This window comes from Diadema antillarum, unplaced genomic scaffold (assembly GCF_040938485.1).
Source record: "Diadema antillarum isolate AM-2024a unplaced genomic scaffold, OU_Dant_1.0 seq00000049_RagTag, whole genome shotgun sequence".
NCBI lineage: Eukaryota > Metazoa > Echinodermata > Echinoidea > Diadematoida > Diadematidae > Diadema > Diadema antillarum.
Window position 1 is genome coordinate 674956 of NW_027271158.1, and position 27883 is coordinate 702838.

General features: G+C 41.3%; 1 protein-coding gene across 1 annotated transcript; it reads right to left on the reverse strand.

Annotated features, from left to right (window-relative positions):
* Window positions 1-41: 41 nt before the first annotated feature.
* On the reverse strand, window positions 42-27883 carry LOC139725532 (WD repeat-containing protein 44-like). The gene is made up of 19 exons (XM_071636618.1): window positions 27692-27883; window positions 25223-25409; window positions 23700-23792; window positions 22199-22276; window positions 21444-21555; window positions 20573-20841; window positions 19564-19752; window positions 18795-19028; window positions 15446-15582; window positions 14244-14330; window positions 13580-13706; window positions 12817-12942; window positions 11305-11691; window positions 10018-10140; window positions 5227-5418; window positions 3469-3570; window positions 1345-1460; window positions 690-817; window positions 42-352 (listed from the first exon to the last, which is right to left on the reverse strand). Exons 1-19 carry the CDS (start codon window positions 27754-27756, stop codon window positions 42-44), a joined length of 3063 nt encoding a protein of 1020 aa, XP_071492719.1. The 5' UTR covers window positions 27757-27883.

A 27883-nucleotide genomic window follows, 5' to 3' on the forward strand; every position in this document is an offset into this window, starting at 1 on the left:
AAATATAAATGGCGCTATGGCAGGTGTATACTAATGCCAAATTACTTTGGGTGTTTGATGAAGACCTTGATGGCGCCGTTGAAGTCGGCCGACACCATGACTTCACCAAGGTCAGGGGGTCGTTTGAGGGAGGAGTGCTTCTCACTCTTACCCCCCGCCTCCCCCTTGGAGGAGTCCGACTTGTCCTTCTTGGCGGGGGAGGGGGAGCCGGAGCCCCCGCTGCCAACGAGCTGCTGGGGGTCCAGGCCCGAGGCACTCTGGATGGAGGACACTCCGCCTGCTGGCGGCCCCGAGCCGAGCACAAGTTTGGGATTTGGTGAGAAGACTACCGACGTCACTACAGCATCATGAACTAAACAAAGAAAGAAAGAGAGCAGATGATTTATGGCTTAATTTCTCCATCATATGGTATCAAAACCTGGCTTACTCAAAAGTAAAAATCTTGCTGAATACAACAAATATTAATGGAACTGCTGTTTTAATTCATCCTTACTAGTGACTTCTTCAGCACATCAATATCTCATAAAGACGAAATGTAACTAAACAATGTACATATTCCCATGATGCAAATCTGTGTGAAATACAAAACCACAATAATGCTTTCTCATCTCAATTCTTATGTTGAAAAAAAAGTCATGATTTAGTGTACAGATATGACCTGATCGAGACAGCAAGTGTCTGATGATTACCTCTAATTGATTCCCAAAAGTCATTGCGATCTCGCCTGACTGAGGTGAACTTGGCAAAGTCGTAGTGAGTCTTCCAGATGTAGAAGGCATGGTCCTCAGAGCCACAGACGATGTAGCGATGGTTGTGACTGACAAAGAAAAAAAAAAGAGAGATTAGAGATGATAAACAGAAAGGAAGACAAACAAAATGACTAAAAGGTAGATAGACTGATTTATCAAGAAATATAAAGCAAGAGATGGATTGACAGATACATACAAAGATAGATAGATAGATAGATAGAGTGATGGAGTGATAGAATATCAACAGGAAAAAATAGCTTCGTTTTGTCCCACCTTATGTCAAAAAGAGTTCCCACATTTCTGGGACCATATTTGTCCACAAGGGCATCTTTGTGATGCACTGGAAACAAATGGAGCTAGAACCTTTCATCAAACAAACCTTCAAAAGACTCCCAAAATGAAGATCTTTTCCGAAAAATATTCATTTCTAATTCATTATGTGGAGAACAGAGAACCCCTCTTTTTAGTATAAGTACTATCATACTCATCAAATAGAAGCAATGCAACATAATTTGACATAGATAGGATAAAAGAAAAGGATGAACGAATGAAATCAAAGAGGAGATTTGAAAAAAAGAGGAGGGGAAATCGCTACCTGAAAGATGCCTTGATCTGACTGCTGATGTTGGTGCAACCTTTGTACTTGCACGCTAATGAAAGGTCACGCAGGTCGTACAGTCGTATCCGGGAGTCGTTGGATGTAACCAGAATCTGACGAGCAAATGCATGAATACAGATGGTACAGTAAAAATACAGAGTGCATCTTCTTAACACGTCAGCCATTCTCGAAACCTTACTTCTCTCTCAGCCTCAAAGGGATGTGCAACTTGTGTAACCCCTAGAGGAAGCTGGGAGATGAACTTTGACAAGAAAATTTGTATGTGCGACAAAAGGTAACGGCTGCCTGCCCTGCATCTTTAGTGCACTTTCAATACAGCATAAAAACATTAGCCTACCATCAGCTCTGTGAATACAAGCTCCTTGAGGAGATCATACCCATAGTCCAAGAATACAAGTACTTGGGGGTCACTGTCTCAAAAGATCTTCGCTGGACTACACACTGCCAGGCCATTCGTCAAAGAGCAAGCAGACCTCTCCGTCTCCTTCCACGAACATTATCTCCATGCTCCAAAGCTGTCAAAAACCGGGCATATCAAATGCTTGTTCGTCCACAGCTAGAGTATGGATCAGAGGCATGGCATCCATACTACACCAACACAGTACAAGGCCTTGAAGGAGTCCAAAAAGCAGCTGCTCGCTTCGTTCAACATGATTACAGATGGGGTACTTCCTCTACAGCCCTTGTATCCAAACTGGGATGGGACACACTGCACACACGACACCTCGCAGCACAATGCACCATGTTCTACAAAGTCCACTACAACCTTGTCAACATGTCACTTCTGCCCTTCATTCTTTCCTACCCCTTATATTGGCAGACTTGACCACAAACTCAAATACATGATCCAAGAAGCTTGAATTAACCCATACAAATATTCCTTCTATCCACGTACTGTATGGATCTGGAACCACCTACCAAGCAATGCTGTCACTGCACCTACTGTTGATACCTTCCAGAAGGCTGCCCTACCAATCATCAGAAGGTTGCAGTCTCCTGTAGAGTCCAAAATGCTGTAAACCTGGCAGCCTGATTTTTATTTGCACACACATGCCATTTTATTGTAAACAGCTATAGCACTTTCAAGCACCATCGGCCAATGTCGTCATCGCACAGTTCATCACAGTTTAGCTTTCTACAAGCTGCTGCAGGGATTATCCTTTCAAGGTTCAAGCTGTTTGAGCTACTGGATCAATGTCTTGTATATAATGAATTAGCCCTTACTCTACTTTCTACGCCATATGGCTTATAAGACTGCTGGTTTACTCTCTTAGCCGATTTACACAAACAGTCAAGGAACACTCTGACAGCCAGCACAGGACAGTCAAGAATATAGGCATTACTCAATTTTCCATCTTGTCAGGCCAGAGGGGGTTGCTTGACACAAGCTTCCTTCTTATTTGTTTTTCTATATGTTTGTTTGTTGTTGTTGGTTGGTTTTTTTTTTTTGAGGATGGATTAGTGGAATGCTGACAACTTGCAGCTGAGTAAATGGGCACACACAGGTTAAGTCAGTTTAAACAAGAATAGACATTATTCTTTGATTTTGAATAATGTAAACTGGGACAAAACAGAAATGTACCATAGACCTCATTTCATGTATTTTTCAGTCTAATCCAGGAAAAAAAAAATGCAACCACTCATTGGCAGAAGTTGCTGCACTTGTTACCTGCACAAATGTGATGGGTGTTGTGCCAAGACTATAAATATATATACATTGGAGAATCTGGTATTAAAGGTACTTTGTACCATTGAGAGAAGTGATTTAAAAAAAAAATGTTCGAGATATTACATTTGATGCATACGTGTAGGTCTGTTATTTTTTTGCAATAAAGCCTAAAATATAAGGAGATATCAGTATTTTTCTCATTAAACCATAACTGCTGAAGATTTAGTCTCGAAACATTTTTATCAAAACTACTGACCACGATTTCCTATATCTAAAAATACTTAACTTTGATTATATTGATTCAAATTTTTACAGTTTGTTTCTATTCCTAACTCACATTTTAGAACTACTGTGAAGCACTAAAGCTGGGTTTTTGTTTCATCTGCAAATGGTAAATTATGCCTTCAAGGAAGAGGATGGTAATATCTCACCTTGTCTTGACCTGGGAGAGGTTCAATAGCTGTTATCTTGCGCCCCTTGGCATTCCTACCTCGCGTTGAGCGAACATGGATTTGAGTGTAATACTTCAAATGCTGTGTTGGAGAGGAAGGCAAGAAGACTTGGTCACAAAGAAAGAGTCTACAGAATATCACTTTGATTTGCTGTAATTTTTACATTCGAAGAAAACATCTAGACAAAGAAACATTTTCATACAAATTTCAAAGAAGTACATGTACAAAGTACAGCACAATTAAAAAAAGGACTAATGACATGTACACACTGATATGATCTTAACAACAATAAACAAATAGAATTGTTTTAAGTTCACACATGCATGCTGTTGTTTCATCTAGTAGGTGGCTGCTAAAAAATATTAAAAAATGAAATACACAGTATATTAGGCAGGATCCTCTTCTCAACTCATCGAAAGTTCCATGTTTACCCCTTTTTTATATAAAGAGATGCTTGGTGGTACAAAACTTCAAAATTGCGTTAAACAAATACATACTGCTACTGAACGTTTTCGACGTGCACTCTTCGGAGTAGAAACCGCACGTATGAAACAGGAAGCGCGAACATAACAATATAAGCAAAACGAGCAAACCATTCAAGCGAAACAGTGCGTACAGCCCTCGCGCCAGTGTAAACGCCCCGCTGATAGTGCAGTCACCGCTGGTAACCCTTCGCCTGCTATCGCTCAGCACTTACTGACTAGTCGCGAATGCGCTGAGCATTTCACCTCGTCACAGTTTCACAGAGCCCGGAGCGACGCTCACCTGCGTATGCTTGAGGCTACATTCATTCAGCTGACCAGTCCTATTCTATGCAGGCAAAAGGAGTTTGTACGCAAATTGGCACTCTTTTGATTCTGACTCATGTTTACTTTAGCCAATCAGCGTACGCACTGTTTCGCTTGAATGGTTTGCTCGTTTTGCTTATATTGTTATGTTCGCGCTTCCTGTTTCATACGTGCGGTTTCTACTCCGAAGAGTGCACGTCGAAAACGTTCAGTAGCAGTATGTATTTGTTTAACGCCTTTTTTATATGTTAAATTGAATGGTAACCTGCAAACTCTATAATCATCACATCAGCACCACCAAATCTTTATGCCAAATAATCTGAAATTCAATGGTTGAATAACTAGTAGCACAATAATTGATTTTCATGGAGTACTCCTTTCTGACAAAAATGGCAAGCACAATATAAACTTGCATGAATGATAACAACTCTCTCTTCACAGAGGTTCTATTACCTTCAAAGGTGTTTGGGAATTTTTATCTGGGAATATGGCATAAATTTCTATATGCCATTTTGACACTCTAACGTAACCAACAGCATACCCTGCTACTCACACAAACATTCAAATCAAGGATCTGAAAAATCCTCAAAACTGTCACCCATTGAACAGTTTACGAAGGCAAGCCTACAGTCTACAAAACTGTACATGTATGCCACATGCATGTCTTTTGAATGTGGTTGATGCTAACATTTTTTACTGTTCTGTAGTAAATAAAATAAATAAATAAAAATATGGCCATTCCCCCTCCAACTCTCCAAATGGTGTGGAGTAAAAAACTACCTAGAAATTTTGAGCAGTCACCTAACAGCGTATGCAATCCATCCATTTTGCTTGATATCATTTGCAAATCACTGATTCCACATGCAGTACTCCAATGGACACACACATTGTAGTGTACCCTGAATATATAATCATGATTGCAAGTAGGGTGCTATCAGCAATGACATACCTCTGTGTCATAGAAAATGCAACGCCCATCATAGGTTCCCACCACAGAAAACCTGCCGTTCTGGATGAAGTTGGCCGCCGTGATGAGTTTGGTCAGCCCGTCCACCTCGTTCCAGAGGGCCACTTTCTTGTCTGGAATGTTCCACAAGCGGAGTTTGCCGTCCAGCGAGCCGCTCAGGAAGTATCGGTCATCCTGGACATTTGGCAAAATGGGCATTTTGGCATTAAAATCGGCATTTGAAAAAAAAAAAAAAAAATCAATGGATAAACATTCCTCTTAGAGACCCAGTAGTGAGGGGACAATGTGGAGTGGGGAGGCTGACCTGGCTCAGATATATTCAAGAATCCCCGCAACGAATTGTGTGCAGCTTTATCACCGATCTCTATGTAGGTTCACACACAGACAAAGAATCTCGACTGAAGTTGACCACTCATCATCATCTCGTGGCATCACACAACCATTTCCCAATGTCTAGCGCATGCAAGAGCCACGTCATTCGCCACTGCCAGGTCCCTCTCGGTACAAGGTTGTAACATTGCATTGCAGCTCAGAAGATGAGGCATAGTCTGGCTGCCCTGCCCACACTCACACTCTGCAGAGCTATCAGTGTACCCTCACTTCAGCACGTTTGCCTTGCACTTCCCCATGCGCGATCTTAATCTGTTCAAACTACGCCAGGTGATCCATGACTGTTTGGAACCTGCAGGGAGTGACTCGGTTGGATTGATTTGCATGTGATTGTCGTATCCAGATTCCCTTAATCTGTCATCCCACAGTTTCATACGTTCTGTTGATACGTTGCTTTCTAAGGGGGAGACAGTGGCCAGGAAGCTTCTGCGTGATTTCAAGCGTTGTGGTATCACAGCATGGCCAAAAAGGGGGTGTCTTTCGTCTTCCATCTGCCTGAGGCGTTCCTTTTTGCTTGCAACCGCCCTTCTTACATCGGGGGGGGGGGGCGATTCCGGAGAGAATGTAGATGTCGTCAGTCTTGGTAGGCTTCATGCAGCCAGTGATACAGCAACAGCTTGTGTTCAGCACTGGGTCGATCTTCTTCGCATGAGTTGAACGCTCCCACACTGCGCAAGCATACTCAGCAGCAGAGAAGCAGAGAGCCAAAGCTGTTGACCTGATGGTTGTTGGATTTGCTCCCCACAATGATGTGCTCAGCTTGCGAAGTAGGGTATTCCTGGCGCTCACCTTCCCTTTCAACTTCATGACATGCGATTTGAAGGTTAGGGAACGATCAAGGGTGACGCCAAGATACACTGGGTTGTCACAGTGTTCTAGGACTGTACCATTCCATGAGATCTTTAGTTTCCGGTTTGAGTGCATGTTCTTCAGATGGAAGGCGCACACTTGTGTCTTACGCTGTAGATGGATTTGCTCTCAGGTGATTTGCGTTATAATAGGAGGACAAGTTGTCAAGTGCCTCAGTCAAAGTAGTTTCCGCTTCAGGAAAGTCCACAGTCTGGGTGGTGATGCACAAATCGTCTGCGTAGATAAAGCTCCTGGTGTTGTGGTGAATAGGCTGGTCATTCACGTAGATGTTGAACAAGATGGGTGCCAAGACACTCCCTTGAGGTAGCCCATTCTTCTGCTTACGCCAGCGACTTCTCTTTCCTGGCAGCTCAACATGAAAGCGTCGGTTTTGGATCAAACACTCCACCATTCTGGTTAGGTGTGAGTTCCGAGTCATGGCAAGTACTTTATGTAGGAGTCGACGGTGGTTTACAGTGTCGTAAGCTGCTGACAGATCAACAAATACAGCTCCTGTAATAATGCCTTTTTGGAAGCCATCCTCGATGTGTTGGTAAGATTCAGGAGTTGTCCCACACAAGACTTTCCAGGTCTAAACCCTGCCTGCTCCTTGATGAGAGATGGATCTACTACATCTACAAGGCGGGTCAAGATGAGGCGCTCAAATAGCTTGTATGTATGGCAAAGAAGTGATATCGGCCTGTAGCTCTTTGCTGCAGCGGCATCTTTCCCAGGCTTCAGAAGGGCGATGACACGGGCACGGCGCCAAATCTTTGGTATATAGCACCTCTCCATGCAGTTGTTATACATAGACAGCAACCAATGTTTCGAGGCTAGACCCAGGTTCTTGATCTGCTCGGTCATGATGTCATCCAGGCCAGCAGCTTTCCCAGCTTTGGCTGTGCAGATAGCAGCATCAAGTTCTCCCATCGTAAACGGTCTACAGAGCTCCTCATTGGCTTCAGGATATTCAGCAGATTTGTGTCGCTTCTCTCTTGTTCCTGTCTTGCCATTGAGAAGGAGTTGGTGGGCTACTTGATCAGCCGTCAGTTGCGTTGTATGAAGTGTTGCGGCTCTCTTTGGATCTTGTTGATACGTTTGAGAGTGGACCAGGCCTTCTTGCTGTTGTGCGTCATGTCAACAGATTCAATCAGGTCTTGCCATGACTTTCGCCGGTCCGCTGAGATGGCAGCAGAAAGCTCTTCCCCCGCAGCGATGGTTTCAGCTGAGAAAGGGTCCGTTTCGAACTTCTCCCTGTATGACGCATAGAGGGCAGCAGAATCTTGGGAAAGACCAGGGACGTATTCTGTGCGGCATCCACGAGGAATGTGTCTTCTCGACAACGCCTTTACCTTAACAACAAACTGTTCGTACATCTCAGGTATAGGCTCCAAATCCCCGATGGACTTGTCGAGGTCCTCAGCAAAGCCTTTCCAATCAGCTTTCTTGAAGTTGAAGCACCTTCTCATGGGTGTTATTTCGGGTTGAACTAGTGCTTGGAGTAGCAGCCCTACAGGGCGGTGCTGAGACTTGGGAATTGGGTCTAGGACTAGTTTGGTGCTCATAGGTGCAAGGTTGGAGCTGACAAGGATGAGATCTGGGTTGTATCCTCTTCTCCATCGGCCGCTGTTAAAGGAAGGAGGGAGCTTGGAATCATGGATGAGATGGAGGTTGTTCAAGTCCATCCAGTCTTCTAAGAGTTCACCATTCTCATCTGTGTCTTGGTAGCCCCAACGTGAGCTGTGGCAGTTAAAGTCTCCGATTAAGATTTCATTTCTGTGTTGGCCAACCAACCCAGGGGGAAGCTGGAACACCTGCATGGGTGGTTTATACACTGAAGTTACAGAAACATCATCAAGGATGAGTATAATGACTTCGATATTGTTCTCTGCATATACAGCAGTAGAGCGGACATGGGTGCCTGTCTTAACGAAGATAGCACTCCCATATTTATCATGGGGCCTTTCGGCAACCAGTTTCATCCCAGGAACTCGAGGCCGGTTGTCATCTTGGCCGCGGTGGGTCTCTTGTAAACAGTTGACCACTAGCAATGAGTGTACCCTTCTATGCTAAAATTTGCTGACTGGTGCTATATGTGGTTTTTAATGTACCCCGGTGGGCAGCGAATGAATCGGGCCAACCATGAATCCCCTTGCTAGCAGGTCTTACACTCTGTCATTGCTGATGAACCCACTTTCTTCCACAGTGACTAGGATACTGTAGTGATGGGCCACAGAAGTTTAATGGCTGGTATGACTTCATATCATGATGAGACCTTTCACTGGCTCATATATCATCAACAAACAGCCCTGGGCATTTGACTTGCAAACCATCATTACATTTGACCTTCAACACTGTGAAAATTTTGCTCGATTTTATGCACCCATATCCTTGTCATCATTAATAAGAAATGGTTGGTAATGGTAGGCAAACATTCTCTTGAACACACATCAGAGATTGTGACATGACACAGTATGAATGTTGAAACATATATTGTTTATTTTTGCTGTTTCCATGGTAACACAAATGAAATTAAAAAAATGTAGTGACTGACTGAAGACAAATTATTCTGAGCTGCACCCCAAACATTACAGAACAAGCACTTTGCAAGGACTGAAGTGTCAAAAGCAAATACACCTGACTTTCTTTTGATTTGTTGTCAAATGGGTTTAATCTCTATCTCTTAGCATTTAAAAAGCAAACGGTTTAAATATCAAGGATAAGTTTCTGGTTTCATGATATTTGCTCCTGCAACTATTGCTCCCATGAAATATCTGCACACTATTAAAGGACAAGTTCACCTTCATAAACATAAGGATTGAGAGAATGTAGCAATATTAGTAGAACACATCATTGAAAGTTTGAGGAAAATCGGACAATCCGTTCAAAAGTTATGAATTTTTGAAGTTTTTGTGCAGTAACCGCTGGATGAGAAGACTACTGCAGTGTGTGAATAACTTAGATGTCACATGCGTACAACAATATAAGGAAAATATAAAGAGAATTTCACAAAATTTCATCTTATGAAAAAAGTTCACATTCCCCCGACTCGTTACCGACAAATGTTATGGGTAATATTATTCCCCCTGCCTTTAGAAAGAGCCAAGTCAAGTGCTCTTTTATTATGTGAAAAAAGTGAAAATATGTTGAATTTTCTTTATATTTTCTTTATACTGTTGTACGCATATGACTCACAAGCTGTAGTAGTCTCCTCATCCAGCGGTTCCAACACAAAAATTTTAAAAATTCATAACTTTTGCATCGATTGTCCAATTTTCCTCAAACTTTCACTGATGTGTTCTACTAACATTGTTGCATTCTCTCAATCCTTATGTTTATGAAGGTGAACTTGTCCTTTAAAGCCAAACATAAATTCTACCCAAAAACATAACCCTAACCCTAATCCTACTCATCTAATCAAACTAAACCTAAAGCCCTATTACAACCCTGACCTTAACCCTAAGTCTTTGGAGCAATTAAGACTGGAGCAATTGTCGCAGGAGCAAATACTGTGCCACCCAAGTTTATACTCACACGAGGGTGGAAAGCAATCGCTGTCACAAAGTCGATGTGCTGAAAGCAACACAGACACTCGCTGCGAGAAACATGCCAGAGACGAACCATCTTGTCCATGGAAGAGGACAGGATGAAGTAATTCTAGTTTACAGGAACAAAAGAGAAAGACAGAGGGATATGGGGAAAACAAAATTACTGGTGAGATTTTCACAGGCCTCGATATTACTCCAGATGCATCTATCTAGGTTTACACCACGAAAGAAAGAGAAGGGAAGTAAGTTGGGAGTAACATTTTAATATACCTCCTGTTCATGGTGTTCCCAAAAATTCCCAAAAATGAAGTAATGCTGATTAAATACTGAAAGAGAGACAGAGACAGACAAACAGATAGATAGACAGAAAAACAGACAGACAGACAGAGAGACAGAGGAGAGGAAGAGGAGAGAAAAGTATAGAGATGGACATAACATAAATTTTAATCAAGATGTTCTCTCTTTAAAGTGATTTCAAGTTTCACAAAATTTCATCTGTGATTACTGGTTTGTATGAGAAAAGCATGTTTCAAAAGGCTAGGTAAAAAAAATAACAACAAATTGTCAAGCCAGCTGTAATGCTGTGTAGTGCGGACAATGTTTTCTGCTGCCACAATACAAGCAGACTGTTGGAATGCAAAAGAAAGTCCCCCCCCCCAAAAAAAAAAAAAGAGTGAAAAAAGACTAAGATTAAGAGGAACAGTAAAGCACAGTACAGTTGAGTGTCTTCTGTTTCTACTTTATTCATACGAAACATCCGGGAAGTGGGAATGCAGCAGAAGACTTGTATGTTGTTAAAAAAACAAACATGTCTTTCACATGATTTTCACTGGCTTCCTAGTGGTATCAATGAATGTCCATTCATTGTAGCTCTAACAAGCTTTTCCTTGATGATGGATGGCACTTGTTATGGATAGAGTCCGCCGACAGGGGCCTAGTAGCACTGTACAACACAAACCACGGAAACACAGTCCAGTGGAAGTCCAGTGGCTACTAGAATGAATTGCTCTCTCTGTTTATATTCAATGGTTACAGTGGATGCAAAGGCACAACATGATTTGTACTAAACAGGATAGCAGTCAAAACAAACAGGGTCCAGGAATAACATGACTGTATGTAATTGTAGTTTACACTACAAAGGCTGCAAATAAGAAGTACTCATGATGCACAGACTATAAGATACAATGGTTAAAGGGGAGGGGGGCAAGGGACATCTCTATAGCATTTACGCATTTAAGTTCAATGCACATAAAAAGGTCAGGGTGTCACTGACCTTTGACCAGGAAATGTCGAGGAGGTCAGCCGTGTGTCCAGTGTACGTGAAGAACGGCACCTTGACGAACACGGCCTCGTCGTCGCCGTCATCCTGCGATACGTTGGCGTCCTCGGCGTCTTTCTCCCCCCCTCCTCCTCCGGGATCCTTCTCCTTCTCGATGGCCCCCTCCATCTCCATCACCTCCTTCCGCAACTGCTCCTGCTCCTCCTGGATCTCCTCCGGCCGCCTGTCCCTCTCCAAGCTGGAGCTGGAGCTGTCCGAGCTGGACTGCGTCTGGGACTTGGCCCGCGACTCGTTGTTGTAGCGCTGCCGCATGTCGTCGAAGTACTTGTAGTAGTCCTTGAGAACCCACACTCGCAGCAGGTGGTCCTGTCCTCCAGTTGCCTGGCAACAAACGAGTACATGCAAAGATGAAAGTTTGCAGTCTACATCCTTTCAAATTGCATTAATGGAATGGATCAGTTTGAATTTTCTCAGCTTTTCACACTGAAGACAGTCAATCAAACAAACAAAATCTTGATCTCAAGCATTGATCTGATAGAAAAGTATTCATAAAGTTTTAATTAACTGAAGAGCATTTCTGACTTCAGGTGAGATTACTCTACTATGGATACTTACAACGCTGAATTCATGGATACCATGTGCCAGAGACATCCTCAGCTTTTCACTTAGTACATTATACAGCCGTAGCAAATATCCCTTAAAGGCTAAGGTATATGAGAAAACATAGCCTATCCAATCACACTTTTAATTTCATCTATCAATTTCTTGTTTTCTATGATCAAAAGGGCCACTTTACCAGGAAATTTTGCTGATATTGACTGATTTCTTTGCATATCAAAATTTCATGCTAAAAGTTGCTGCTCAAGGCAAGAAAGCTTGTCAAAGGTTTGCCTCATGTAGAAACAAAAGTGCATGCAGATTTCACACCCTCAACAGCTTATCATGATGTCCTTGGGGAAACACTATGCATTGATTTAAATGCCTTCTAGCACACGAGTCTGCTGGCATTAAAAAAGGCCTTTGAATTTACTCTACCAAGCATTAAAGGCTGATGATGTCTGCTTGCACATCAAATGTACATTATACAAAGCAGACAAATTTCATGAGCATATTTCCCAAATGGGAATTCGTAAGACAATTCCCCACATCGCTAGATTTATGATAGAAAATCCTAAAGAAAAAATGAGATATACCTATTGCCCCTCTTCAAGAGGCAGTTAACAATTTCAGACTCTAGAGATAAGTGAGTTGATAATCAAGCATGTTGTTGATTTTCCAAATATCAATTGACGTTAACAAATCTAAGAATAAAACCACCAAGAAATAAATTATGGTGTCAACTGTACACTGACCAGAAGTCTACTACAGTGTGAAGCCTCATACTGGAGTAAACCTTTAAAACCACATGGCACATGTTAACCCACCAGAGGTCAACCACATTGTGGAAACCTCATGGTAGTAGCCACTTTGATTTTATAAAGTATATAGAATATAATGTATACTCACCAGAAGTCTGCCACAGTGTGAAAACCTCATGGTCCAGATGGCCCCAGTGTGCTCCCCACACAAGTCTTGGGCAGAGATCAGTTGGTCAAAGTCATAGCTGCCCTTGTGGCTTGACGCTGCTTTGAACTGGGGAGATGATAGAACATAGATTATAAAGGGTCAAAGTTCATTTGAACTACAGACTTGTGAACCTGATAATCATCAACAGTGTTCCTCAGATACACACTGGCATTGAATTAATCAAATTCAAAATTACATTGTTTTTTCTTTTCTTTTGCAAACAGGAGGACCCTCAAGGAGTGATACATTAAATACACAATGACTGCAACATTTGTGCCCACCAAAGCAGTCAATGTCTGCAGGAGATCATCCTAACAATATGTCTTGGTAGCACAGGTGCAAAGGGTAGTATTCCGGAGCATGTTGGGTGGCATACTGCAAAAGTGGAAATTTTTGTGTGAGTAGCTTTTCCCTATCAGCCGCATAAAATTAATTTCATGTGTTTTTTTTTAATTTTGCAGAATCAAAGAGATTTTCATCTCTTGTGTATTGTCACATATGAGAAGCAAATCATATTTGCATGCTTATATTTTTGTGCCAGTTTCATGATGCACAATACCCACAAAACTGTCCACTTGTGTTTTTGGAGCCTTATTCATTGTACCTCAAGACAGTGCTTCCATGCAGTCTATCAACATTGGCCCTTGACACTGGTAAAAATTCTTGTGTCTGTATAACATACGTGAAAAGAGTTTCAAATCACCTTGCAGTAGCGTGTATCTGGTATAGACTCCTCCTCACTCGTCTCCTGCTCCTCATGACGGAATGCCTCGTCTGCCGCTGTCTTCAGCTTGTGCACGGTCTTACCAATGAACTTCTTCAGTTTCTTCCTATTTAAGGATGGATTGTCAAAAACACAAGGAATAACTGAATAAACACTGACAAATGCAGAGTGACTACTTGCAGATTGTGACAAAGACACCATATGCAGACTTGTATCGTAAAACGCAAAGTCTGCTGACAAGATATTTGGGGTTGAAGAGATTCTCTGTTCTAAAACCCCAAAACCCCAAAGGAATAGAAAATATCGATCCAACCTCGAAGAAAGTAAAAATGGCAGAGAAACCTCAGACACAGGTGGAATTTTAGCACATTTTCAGTTTGGGTTTGAATGAAAAATCTTTATGAATCTGTCAATCTGTAAGTTTTTCACACTCTGCCATGGTAACAGCAATTTTTGACAACTTTGCAGCACTTGCAAAACTCTCAGAGGTCATCTTCAGTTTTCACTCTTGAAGTGCAGACTAGAATATGGCACATTTATTGAACACATTTCTGTGCTTCATCAGAAATTTGCATTATTGTCATTCACTTTAATTTTCACTTTAATGCATGCACAGTAAAGTAACAGAAAAGGCAATCCTTACTTCTTTTGCTTGATTTGTTGGGACACTTCTGCTGCCCCCGACTCTTTCTCTCCATCACTGCCTGCATCATTGTCCAAACTTGAATTGCTGTGAAAAAAAAATGAGAGAAAACAACAAAAGTATATTTACCAATTATATTATACAGATCTGTCCACACATTTGTCACTAGTTCCTGTATGCTTTTGCAGAAATAAGCTGTACTTGTAACCCAGTTGTTAAAATCTGAATTACTGACATTGGTTTTCATTTTTACACATCATTTGATTCGATTTCACCATCTTAGTTACAAAACAGTTTACAAAGATGTGAGAGTACAAAAAAAAAGTTAAAACTTAACATATATGGTAAAACACAGACATGATACAACTTGTATATATACTAAAAAATTAATGAATATAAAAAAGATTGACTCTGAGATTATGTAGAAAGCTGACAAATGTTGTAAACCTTTTGTACATGTGAGTGATGCATCATGCTTACTACCAGATATCTATTACTGACTGCCCATGAGCAAGGTACTCCTGTTTTGCACTTTGTCCTTGACCATGAACCACACATTAATAAAGAGGTTTTGATTGACATTACAATCTAAATTTGGGTGACTAAAAGGCTTATCTCAGTGGAGGAGACGTCACCATGACTGCTGAAACTGATCAGTCACCTGGACTTGTGGTGTACGTTGAAGGACAAAATTGACTTGCACTCTCATCATGAGGGCAACTCCATGACAACTTCAGAGACGTCTCCAAATAAGGTGATAATTTATTTTTCCAGTAATCGTAGAGAGGTTGCCTAGACGTCTCAGTTGCAGAGACTTCTCCCAGATGTCTCCTGTAGGTCACTAATGAGTCTCTGCAAGGTTATGGAAATGTCTCCGATACTTCATGGATAAAATTAGGCTCTATGACTTGGTCACAACTAAGGAGACATCGTGGGGATGTCTCTGCTACCACTTTGCAGCCAGCCACACTGGAGACACCAGTAGGGCCCCGTTTCATAAAACTTGTTATCAATGACTAGTTATGATAATTGTTACAAGCTACTGAAATCATTGCATCTGATTGGCTGAGAGCAAATTTGTCATAGAGATGTGGCAGTTGTTACTGATAACAAGATTTATGAAATGGGACCCAGGTTGCCACCTAGTCTCCAGGCCAATGACATACCCACTTCATTCCATATCTAATTCAATACTGACTCACCTGACATATTCTGACGTGATGCGCATGATGTGGAGTGAGAGGGGGTTGATACATTTGGGAAGTCGTTCCTCGGCGAGAAGAAGAGGCACCGTCTCTCCCGTATCCAGGTTTTTCACGATCACCTGTGACAGAATCTCCTACAAAGATGAGATAAGTGTGCATTTAGTTTACCATGGCTTTTACACACAAAGAGACACGGAGAGTGAAGGTTCATTGATGGAAATCAAGACAACATGCTGCAACAGGTAATTACTTTTCATTATCACTAAACATTATTTGAATACATCTCTAATGGTTCAGAAAATTACTTCTAAATACTTCAACGACAAAAAGTCTCTCAAGATTGTAATATACATGTAGAAATAGTTTATGCATCTTCATCAGCATATCTGGATCACCACAAATGAATCTAAATAAACACACATACACACAAAAAGAAACACTACATGATACACAAACTTGTGATAAGACTCATTCTATACTACCATCTTCAGAAATCTTGGCCAAGGTCAATCAAAGGACCATTTGAACATACACAAAATGCTACAACTCGACAAAAGGGACACACTGACGATACAAACAAATAGTTGCAGTCCACTGTTTTGTATTTATGCCCTATTTTGTTGCTTTGTCCATTGATAGCTGGGAAGTCTGCTTTGGGGATGACATCAGAAAACAAGGCAATCGCCAAATTGTGTCTCGCCCATTCGCGCACAAGGAATTAATTTTTTTTATAACTCCCAGAAGTTAATTGACCTGCTTATGACCTTTGACCTTGTGGTGACCTTCAACACCCTAAGGGACATTTACCATCCAAGTTTGGTCACAAACAGACAAAGGGATCAAAAGTAACGAGCTATAATCGAAACGTGCCATAAAAACTTAACATTGGGCCCTAAAAATTTGTTGACCCCTTTCTGTGACCTTTGACCTTGTGATGACCTTTAACTTCCCAAGGGACATCTACCGTCCAAGTTTGGTCACAAACGGACATAGGGATCAAAAGTTATGAGCCACAATCAAAACGCGCCATAAAAACATAACATTGGGCCTTTAAAGTTTGTTGACCCCTGTGACTTTTGACCTTGTGACGACCTTCACCTCCCCAAGGGACATGTATCTTCCATCCAAGTTTGGTCACAAACGGACAAAGGGATTAAAAGTTATGAGCCATAAACGAAATGCGCCCTAAAAACTTATTATAAAATGGGTTCAAGAATGTAGCCAATAGGAAGCGCTAATATGAGACACACCTCCTTCCTTTACTTCAGTACAACTGCACTGCCTGTAATCCTATGGTAGATTGCCGATCGTCTGTGCGCGCGGCGGCTCCTTTGATGAATTGCATGCATACGCGTACGCGCTGTCAATCCTGTAAACAACTTCTAGTTCGGGCTGCCGGCCGGCCGGCCTGTCTTCCCTTGTGCATAACATATGTGGCGTACGTACGTATACTGTACTATACGTACACTTTGTACAGTACAGTAGACCAAGCGTTATGGGACCGGACGCGTACATGGAGTCACTTTGAAGAGTAAATCCAACGATTTAGCAGGTTAATTCTCACGCCGTTTTCAGAGTATGTTGTCTAGTAGGCCTATATGAGGAGTCTATATCAAGTCTTTAAGGTAAAGGGTGCATATTCTATGTAAAATAAGTAAGTTTTCATGCGGGTGTCCGGAAACCCAACCCCCCATTATACTTATACACACTGTACTGTATGTGCGGGACTTCCGCGAGTGCGACGTGCGTAAAAGTTTGGGACGAACATCTTCGGACGTCTTGACCCACAAAGGTACGTGAAAAACGCTGAAAAATGATGTTAGTTTTCGAATTTTCGACCCATTTTATAAAACAAATGATGCACAGGATTATTTCGTGGCGTTAGTGTAGGCGTAGCTCACTCTCGGGTATTTACAATGTAGTGCAACATGCACTCGGCTTCGCCTCGTGCATGTTTCACAATTGTAAATACCCTCGAGTGCACTACGCCTACACTAACGCACTCTATCCTGTGCATCATTTGTATAACATTGGGCCCTAAAAGTTCATTGACCCCTGTCTGTAACCTTTGACCTTGTGGTTACCTTCAACTTCCCAAGAGACATATACCATCACCAAAGTTTGATTGCCATTGTAGCAACATGTGCTGAGTTACGTGTGATAAGAGAGTCTTGCAAGTAAACTTTAACGCATGACCTCAAATGACCTTTGACCTTATCATGTGACCTCTTACGGCACCATTACATGAAGGTACCCCCAGTGCATCCATCACCCAAGTTTGATTGCCATTGTAGCAACATGTGTCGAGTTACATGTGATAAGAGAGTCTTGCAAGTAAACTTTAACGTATGACCTCAAATGACCTTTGACCTTATCCTGTGACCTCCAACGGCACCATAACATGAAGGTACCCCCAGTGCATCCATCACCCAAGTGTGATTGCCATTGTAGCAACATGTGTCGAGTTACATGTGATAAGAGAGTCTTGCAAGTAAACTTTAACGTATGACCTCAAATGACCTTTGACCTTATCCTGTGACCTCCAACGGCACCATAACATGAAGGTACCCCCAGTGCATCTATGACCCAAGTTAGGTTGTAATCCAAGCAACTTATGTGAAGTTATTTGTCAAAAGAGAGTCTTGCAGGTAAACTTTAACATAGAAAAGAGAGTCTTGCACATACTCTTTAATATATGACCTCAAATGACCTTTGACATCATCACATGACCTCTGACAACACCATAACATGAAGATACCCCTAGTGCTTCTATCACCCAAGTGTGGCTGCCATTGCTGTAACAGTTGCCAAGTTATGCATCATAAGAGAGTCTTGCAGGTAAACTTTAACATTTGTGACGGACGACGGACGACAGACGACGGACGGACGACGGACGGACGACGGACGGACGACGGACGGACGCCATTTGGATCCGTTAGTCTCGCCTTCACCTCCGGTGGGCGAGACAAAAACTGGACGCTCAACAACTACAGCATCCAATGATTCTTTTTACTGCATGTTACATGATGAGCAGCCGACCAATTGGATAGCAAGAATCATTGTAGGTGTTGCATGAAAAATGACTACTGTATACGCCATATATTTCGCTAGTCTAAATTTTCGTGAATCAGAAATTCCTGACGATTTCGAGAGTGGTTAAATTCACGATCGTGGAGTCTTGTACTGAACGAAGAAATGTACATGCGTACGTCACATCCACATCGGAATCAGAGTCAATATTTTCGTGTGTCTTTAATATCGCGAATAGCACCCGACTCGCGAAATTCGCGAAAATAAAAACCTCGCGAAATATTCAGCGTATACAGTATCTATGATAAAAGCTTACCTCATCCGTCAGCTCCTCCCCAGTCATGGACTTGCCCTGCATCACGTTGTAATACTTGAGCAGCTTCTCTGTCTCCGGCGTGTTGCCGCGGCTCTTCTTCTCCTTCTCCTGCCCGGAGGTGGAGACGGGCACGCAGACCGCGCCCTGTTTGTCCTCCTTTGGAATGGACTCCGGCAGACGGGATCCGGTCACCTCCAGGTCGGCTCGGGACTCTCCCTTTATACTCTGGGTGTCCTGCAGGTGGGTACAGAATTTTGTTGAGACCTTGTCAATTTTCCATACAAAACTGCATATCAACCTGTGTATTTCTCTGAAATGCCCTATGAATCAGACTCATTTTCATCTGTTTGCTTGCTACTGTACAAACACTGACAACTCTCACTATATCTTACATTTTTTCATGCTACATGATGTTCTTTGTCATTTTTGTTCAAAAGCAAAACCAATTTTGCTTAATTTCATATCATGCACAACTGCATGATCTCCACATTTTTGCTGAATATCTATAACCTATTGTTAGCAACACATGTTTCCATATTTCTAATAGCAGTTCTGGTATATAGCTGAAATGTGATAAAATATCACCAGTATCATACTTAAGCTAGAAAAATGCAATATCAGATAGAAAATTCAGAGTGGTTATATAACACTTCAACAATGAATCTAATAACTTCAAGATCACAAACACACCATTCCCTTTGTCAGTCACTGTTGGTAAACACAATTTTGTGTGGAGGGATTGGTCTAGATGTAAAAGAGGCATACACACCTTGTGAAGAATGATGTAATCGCTGCCATGTGCTGCGCTGGCCAGGTCTAGAGAGTGTTCTAGTTCCCTCGTGAGGCTCTCGATGGTGGTGGTAGGGGTCAGGAGACCACTTGTGGGCTGCGCCCCCTCCTCTGGGGGCAGACCAATTGGGGGTTCCTCCCCTCCCGCTAGTGACCCCTCCTCAGATGGCTGGTGATCAGAGTACAATAACCATAATAGTCTGGGCAACAGTCTTCCTCCGAATCCACATACACATAATCTCACTCGAGTACATATTCATTGTTCGGCAACTTTCAAGTTTGATCATGCCAAAAGTAGCCTTTCCCTTGATCAGAGAATTACAAGTGCACATAATTGACCCACATTTAGAAGAATATGCCAAGGAATCACAGCTGGAAAAAAAAAAAAGCCAAGAATAAAAACCTTACGATCGATTTTCTACTAGACTATTTTCTTCTTTCTACACAACCACTCAGAATGATCACACATTAATGTAATTTCTGGCATGAGTTGGCTTCTGATAGCTCAATGTTTGTATATTACAAGGCTTGTTGTACCTTTGTAACATTTCTGTGCAAAGCAACACGAGAGCACTATTCCCTGTCATTATATCATTTGCTAACCATAATGATCTACACTGATCATTATTATGCACCTGATGAGCCACAGCTACAGTGTGCATTCAGCAGCCAGGAGTTACGCACACACGTCTCAAGTAATGCCATTGTTATTATTACATAATTTGTACAAGGGTATAGAAATAGCCTGATATCCACAGATACAGCTGTTCATATAAAATGTAAATGTCATAAACATGTTAAATCACCATCACTACAAAATTCTACTTCAAACTCCCGTGACAAATGACAACATTCCTCTTCAAAGGACCTTCCGCCATCTTCGTGCTGAATCATACATCCAACAAAATTCAAAATGCATGGGACTGAGAATACTGGCCTAAATAACAGCCAGTTTCCAGCATGATGTGCCTAAGCCATGATCTGCTTACATCCTTTAGGGAAACGGCAGCACTGGACTGGCTCTCAAGGCTTCCTCGGCGCACCGTCTCCACTGGTTTCTTCTTCTTCTTCCTCCGGGGCGGGGCCACAGGAGGCGGCATGTCTCCATCTGCGGGGGCGGGTTTCTCTTGGGAGGGTTGGGAGGAAGGGGTAGGCAGGGGAAGATCACTGGGGCGCTCCTTGGTGCTGGCGATGACATCTGGTTCCACATTACGATTGGCAAGGCCCGGCTCTCGCTGGATGGAGTCTGGGGGTCCCCCTTTAGAAAACAGAGAGATGATTGGCATGAAAATTTGAGTACTATCTAAACATTTGAAATATAACAATCACGTAATCTACTCCTGAACTGTCTTTACCATTAGTTATGTTCACATGATATTCCTTAACTTCAAGTTAAACTGACTTTGATGATGAGCTCTTGAACTTAATAGATTGCCAAAATGTGATGGCATAGCCATTCATCGCCATGGAAACTGATTATAAACAACCTCATCTGCCAGGAGTGTTTATGCGAGCACCTGGGTCCAACCCAAGCTACAACAAAAGACTGGGACATCATCACTTCAGTACTCTATTCTTCCTGTACTATAAAAATGTCATTCTTCTATCCAATAGGCCTAATCACAAGATGCATCAATATACTATCAATGAATGCACATTAAAGGTAGTATTCAAGCATCCAGCACATATAAAGGAAGAACACTGCATGTATGGTACTGTATATATTGGTTAAGTCTCATCACTTTTAAACGAGCTTCTAGGGAGAGAATGAGTGAATGAGAAAGAAACGGATGGTGAAAGTCAGAGAGAAACAGGGTTAGAACAGGGGGTGGCGTGGGTGGTCTGTCCTTAACAGCTCACCTTCGCCCAGTGGTCCAAGGGGTGCAGGTAATGGTGCTGGTTCCTCTGCAGAGGGGCGAATTTCAGCTTCATTCCCGCCCCTCGGACTGGTGGACTTGGGTTCCTTGTTGTCCTGTATGCAGTCACAATGACAGAAGAATGGAAAGAACAAATAAAAGAGGATGAATCATGTGATGCTGCTCAGCGTATCTTCTTCTTTTTTTTTTTTCTTTCTTTATTTGGTCTTTTTGTCTTTCTATTTGATGTCAGATGACAACAAGTAGGCATGGTTCTCCAAACACACAGTTGATCTTGGAAGAATAACCATAAAAAAACCATGATGCCTTCATGTTATGTAACTGAATCTTATTCACAAGCTTATTGTCTCTTTCTTACCACCAAGTGAAGTACATAGAGTGTGAAAATGTAATGAAAGAAGGGAAATACCTTGAAACCATAAAGAAAGAAAGGAATTGTAACTTCTCCAAAACAATTTTACTCATCTCAGCTGAACAGGTTTTGCCATAACCATTTATTCACTAAATCTGGAAGCAAGGAAACACTTTGTACAAACAGCATCAAGAAAGCTGGCAATATCACAAAAGATTGACATCGACATTTTCTCACAATGACAGATGCAACAGAATGGCCTAAATTTAACTGCGACCTGATTTATTTCTCACTGCACTCTCAGTTGTGTATAATTATGTCATGTCGATAGATGTATGTGTAGAAGCATGACTTCAAACCTTAAACCTAGACTTCTGATGACCTACCCCAACATCTTCATTCTTCCTCATTTCTTCAAGACGTTTTCTTCTTCTGATTGCCTCCTGGCGGCGCTCTTCAGCTTCCTGTGACAAAGTAATCAAAACAATACAAGAAAAAGTTGTGCTACTTTTTTACACTTTACACACTCTGACTGAATATGCTGTAACATAGTGAGATTGATATGACATTGTTGTATTAAGACTACTTTTTTCATATTAAGTTGGCAGTACATTAAGTAGCAAAATTATAAAAACAAGGCAAGTGCCAAATTGTGTCTCGCCCATTCGCGTACAAGAAATTTATATTTTTCTAACTCCCAGAAGTTCATTGACCCGCCTATGACCTTTGACCTTGTGGTGACCTTCAACTCCCCAAGGGACATTTACCATCCAAGTTTGCCCTAAAAGTTTGTTGACCCCTTTCTGTGACCTTTGACCTTGTGATGACCGTCACCTCCCCAAGGGATATCTACCATCCAACTTTGGTCACAAATGGACAAAGGGCTCAAAAGTTATGAGCCATAATAATCGAAACGCGCCCTAAAAACTTAACATTGGGCCCTAAAAAATCGTTGACCCCTGTCTGTGACCTTTGACCTTGTGGTAACCTTCAACTTCCCAAGGGACATCTGCCATCTAAGTTTGGTCACAAACAGACAGATACATCAAAAGTTACGAGCCATAAACGAAACGCGCCCTAAAAACTTAACATTGGGCCCTAAAGTTCATTGACCTCTGCCGGTGACCTTTGACCTTGAGGTGCCCTTCATGTTTGATAAAATGTGTAACTTTGTATAACCACCCTTCCCTCCAAGTGTGGTTGAAATTGAAATCCTCAGTAGAGAGTTATTCAAGTTTTTGTAGCGTTACGGACAGACGACGGACGGACGGACGACGGACGGACAGACGCCGCAACCGATCCCTTAGTCTCCCCACACCTCCGGTGGGCTCGACAAAAAACACACATTCAACTTTCATTATCAAATGGAATTCAAGAAAATAATGGAACTTCCTAATGTTTATAGTGTACTTTATACTTTTTAAAGCTTTTTCTCCAATGCCTACTGTTATATTACTATCATAAAAGCCACTTTATTCTGACAATCCCTTTTTTTTTGGGGGGGGGGGACAAATTTGAGTTACATCAACTCTGCATGATAGTGCAGCTTATTACAAGGTTGCGCTTCACATACAATCTTACGTTCACTGCATTTTGATGCAAGACAACTTTAACCCGTTGAGGACGAGTCCCGAGTATACTCGGGCAAGTGTCTATGGGAAATGCGTGTTGTAGCAAAATCAAACCGTCCTCAACGGGTTAAATCACAAAAAGTACTACTATGAACCATTGACCAAGTTTGAGTCTGTGTGTACACGTAACTAAATCTCAGAACACTCATAAAGGACTTGATTAACGATCGATAGAATCATTTCAATGAATTTCTACTTTAGTCACTGGCAGACAGTTTCTCACGGACACAAGCATGTATGTCAGCTTCAAGTTTACCTGTTCCTCATGTTGCCTTTCTTCCTCTTCTTTGCGCCTCTTTTCTTCTTCCTCCCGTTCTTTTTGCACTCTGGCCAATTCCTCTCGAAGTTTCTACATTTGGAGTAGAAGTATATAAGGGGAATGAAACCCAAATAAACATGTGGATTGAGCAAATGCAGCGACATAGTCAAACCCGTCGATAGCAGCCACCCACGGGAGACAGAACAGTAGTGGCCATTATAGGCAGGTGGCTGCTATCCCTGTTGGTGACATATGTTGAGGGTAATAGTATTCCTCTGCTTTCTAATAGAGGTGCTCTTTCATTATGCCAAAAAAGTAAAAATATGTTGAATTTTCTTTATATTTCTTTGTCATTTTTCATTCATGGTGTCACAAAGTTTTGTAGTCTTTTCATCCAACGACGGCAGCATCAACACTTTAAAAATGCATAACTTTTGAATGGGTTGTCCGATTTTCACTTTCACTGATGTGTTCTACTAATATTGCTGAATTCCCTAAATTCACATAAATTTGGGTTTCATTCTCCTTTCAACAACTGTCAATGCAATAAAACATCACTTTGTACATTGTATACTTTCATAGAAATGTAAGCTCAATCATTCCTTCTTGCAGTACTATCATTAATTTCTTGATGACATTTATTGGATGTAGGGCACTGTAAGTCGTCAAAGGGCGAGAGAGCACACAGATTTTCAACCAACCAGAGTATTAGTATTCCATTAGATCAGTGGATAGGAGAGGGAAAAGACCTGTCAATATGTTACCCATAGTTTCCCATAAAGAAATTATGACCTTTTTTCCTCATGGAAAAAAAGAAGAAGAGATAAGCAAAAAGATATTGAGAATGCTACTGCACCTCTTCCAGTTTACTTCTCTCTCTAAGAAGAAAAAACAATCATTTTTTAAATATCCTTCAGCATTACCATTCTCCATTCAGAGGCAAATGGATGCCTGCAAAATGTGTGTGTGCAAGATATTTGTGCTATTCATATAATTGATTTGATAATACATGGCAGAATTGAGTAGAAATAGCATACACAATGGAGAGCAACATCATGTACTGTATCCATGACAGAAAAGGGTATGGCAGTATTAAAGCACTTTGGGAAGCATTTGCATGTACAATGTATCCTGGTAGTGTAATAAGGTGTAGATCACTAAACATCATTCAGTGTTTTAATGACATACATATCGTCGCTGGGGCAACAAAACCTCGTATCTGAAATTTCGGTGAAAATAACTTTTTTTTTATTAATGGTCAGATAATCACTTACATGTAAGTGATGTCCTGTCAAAATCCTAGCTGTCTTACCCCCCCAAAAAAAACAAACAAACAACAACAACAACAACAACAACAACAAAACAAACAAACACCAAGGCATGCCAAAGGAAAGGCTCTCTTACTTGATGCAGTGCTTTGGCTGCCATGTGTTTTTTTTTTTTCCCCGTTTGTTTTTGCTCTCCTGAACATTTGACATTTTGTACATACGAGGTCTTGTCGCCCCAGCGACAATATGTACCTGTTGTTCACGTTCCTCTTCTTCCTTCTTTTTCTCCTCCAACTCTCTTATCTTCTGCTGCATGAGTTCATCCTCCCTTTGTCGCTTCTCCTCGGCCTTCCTCCGCTCTTCCGCCAGATGTCGCAACTCATCCTCATAGTCGGTGGAGGCCGACTGCCGATTTTCTCTCTCCCTGCTGGTCACCTTCCTGGACAACCAATGGTAATGGGAACAGGGTTGAAATGGGGTGTTATAACATCAGTGGAAGCGAGGATTCAGTTTTAAACTTTTTGTGAGATATTTAAAAACCAATCTATGAAATTTTAAAGTGCCTACAATTCTAAGAGAAATCTAACGCTTATTGAATGAAAATCAGTTTTGAAATGGCTGAGATATACAAAAACAAAGTTAAACAAAGCAATCCTAATAACTGTAAGGAAGGTTCCACCCTTTATTAGGATCACTTTATTTTGGATCATATCTCAATCATGATTTCATAACCAATTTTCATCAAATGAACTTTGAATTCCTCTTAGAATGATATGTCCTTTCATATTTCACGAGAGGTTTCTAATTATCTCAAAAAGTCATCATCGAAAAGCATTGGAAATCTGAGCCCCACCTCAACCGAAACTTTACTATCCCTTTAACGACAAAGTCCCTCAAAATGTAACATGATACCGCAGAACGCACAGTATCATGGTCAATTCAGATGTCTCTCTTTACTTTGTGTGTGTGTGAATATCTCCGTTTGGATATTATGCTCTGTGTTCATCTTGCATTCATCTATACGTCGGTGTCTCCTTTTTGATTCTGGTGTGATTCTGATTCTTCATGTACATGAGTGTAGGTGTTTTCATGTTACATCGTCTATTGATCGCCTTAAAAAAAAAAGGTAGGAATGTTTGAATTGTGAAGAAACCTCTGGGGATCATTGAAAGTATTATCCACAAATACCCGAGTAAGAGGTCTGATATTGCTCCTTTTCTAAAAGAAAATTAATCACTTGCACCACTTGCAACGGTATCAAATGCACTTCCAGGTAGCTCCAATTGGCTGTGTAGACTACAACAACAAATGAGAAGTTTATCTTGAAAGAAGGTTTCTGTATTTGAATTTCCTACTGAATGAAGATGTGACACACCCACATGTACACCAAAAGTTTACAATGTATTTTATAACCAAGAAAAGCAAACTCCTCATCCTAATTACCTTAAAAAATCAAAAATATCAAATTGCAAAGTCTACAAGTGATCAAAACTGATTTCCAGAGGATTAACATCCAAGCATTGAACCCCATTTAGGCATCTAGCTGGTCATTGTGAGAAATATTAATGGCATGCTTTATCGAGGTACACATGTAGTATGTAAAAGCGTAATTCAGGCGAGGTTCACTCATGTTATGTCATCCATGTTCAGTTTTCAATGGGTGGGCAAAACCACGACACGTTATTTGCTGTTCTGTCCTCAGCATGAAGCAAACACATGGAAAAAGCGAAATGTAGTTTACTTTTGATATCAACAAGTTCGATTTGTGGTCAATCCCATAATATTCAATCTTCTAGTTGTAATGGCACAATGATGTGCATGGCTGACACTACAATGATAATCAAAGTATCATGTAGTCATGCATGACTGAGTGTATCTGCGACCAGCACTGTGTACAAGGAGAGCCCCGGGATTAGACTGGGTGTAGAGTGCTGTTCTGCACTCTGTGAGTTGACTGAATATTCTTAATGTATGACCCTCTTGCAAGGACTTGACCTTCAGACTGGAAATTTCACATTTGATCATTACTTTAACAATTTGCTGTTGGAAACCCTGCCTCACTGAGCGGAGTGGACGTTAAGATTCACGTTGCATATTTGGCATAAGTCTAGTTGACATCATATCATCATACACGTGTAGATCGCCATCACTGCTACAAATAGATTTTATACATTATTCATAAACAATCTGGAGACGTCTATGTACACCATGTACACTGGTCTACTTAGCACTGTCTTCAGTTTGATCTGTGTCTGTGATTAACTGTCTATTTAGACTGTATGGCTCTTCCTCTCATTAAACTGTACCATGAAATTTGCTTGCAGACCAGTGCATTTTTGGGTAATGATTTACAATAGATCTTCTCGTTAACACTACAGAGCAATTTCCAGTGTTTGCTAAAAAAAAAAAGTGTGTTAATGTCAAAAACTGTAATGTAACTGCACCTTGCGTTGTATTGTAACGTAAGTCAATCCATGACTTAAATTCACATTATCTCAAAGACAAAGTAAAACTATGAATGATGCAACCATTAATCAAGAGATAGGAACTGAGGCTAAATTTTCTGCACTGCAAAGAGATTATAAGCACATTCTTCTCAGTTTGCTACAAGTTTTAAGTTTTGCCACTGACATTCAATTTACGAATGAATTTGTACACTTCATCTCAAACCAAACATTACATGGTTTTGAATACACAGGACTACACAAATAGTTGACGTACCTGGGACTAGCAGAAACTTCTTCCGTAGCATCGTAAAATTCGTCGGAATCGCTTTCTGATGCCATTTCATTTATCCGGTGGATTACACAAAGAGGGATTCGAAACGTTTTCCTCGAGCAGATTCCTGAATATAGATTTCTCTTCTACAGCCCGGAAGTAAATTCATTGAGCATGATAGAATCTACGTTGATA

Excerpts from the sequence above, each read along its gene's own strand:
- LOC139725532 (XM_071636618.1), bottom strand. The coding sequence starts at position 27,756 with ATGGCATCAGAAAGCGATTCCGACGAATTTTACGATGCTACGGAAGAA. Across the intron at positions 12,943-13,579 it reads CAGATACACGCTACTGCAAG|TTCAAAGCAGCGTCAAGCCA; the intron begins GTGATTTGAAAC and ends TCATCTCCCCAG. Across the intron at positions 353-689 it reads CTTTTGGGAATCAATTAGAG|TTCATGATGCTGTAGTGACG; the intron begins GTAATCATCAGA and ends TTCTTTGTTTAG.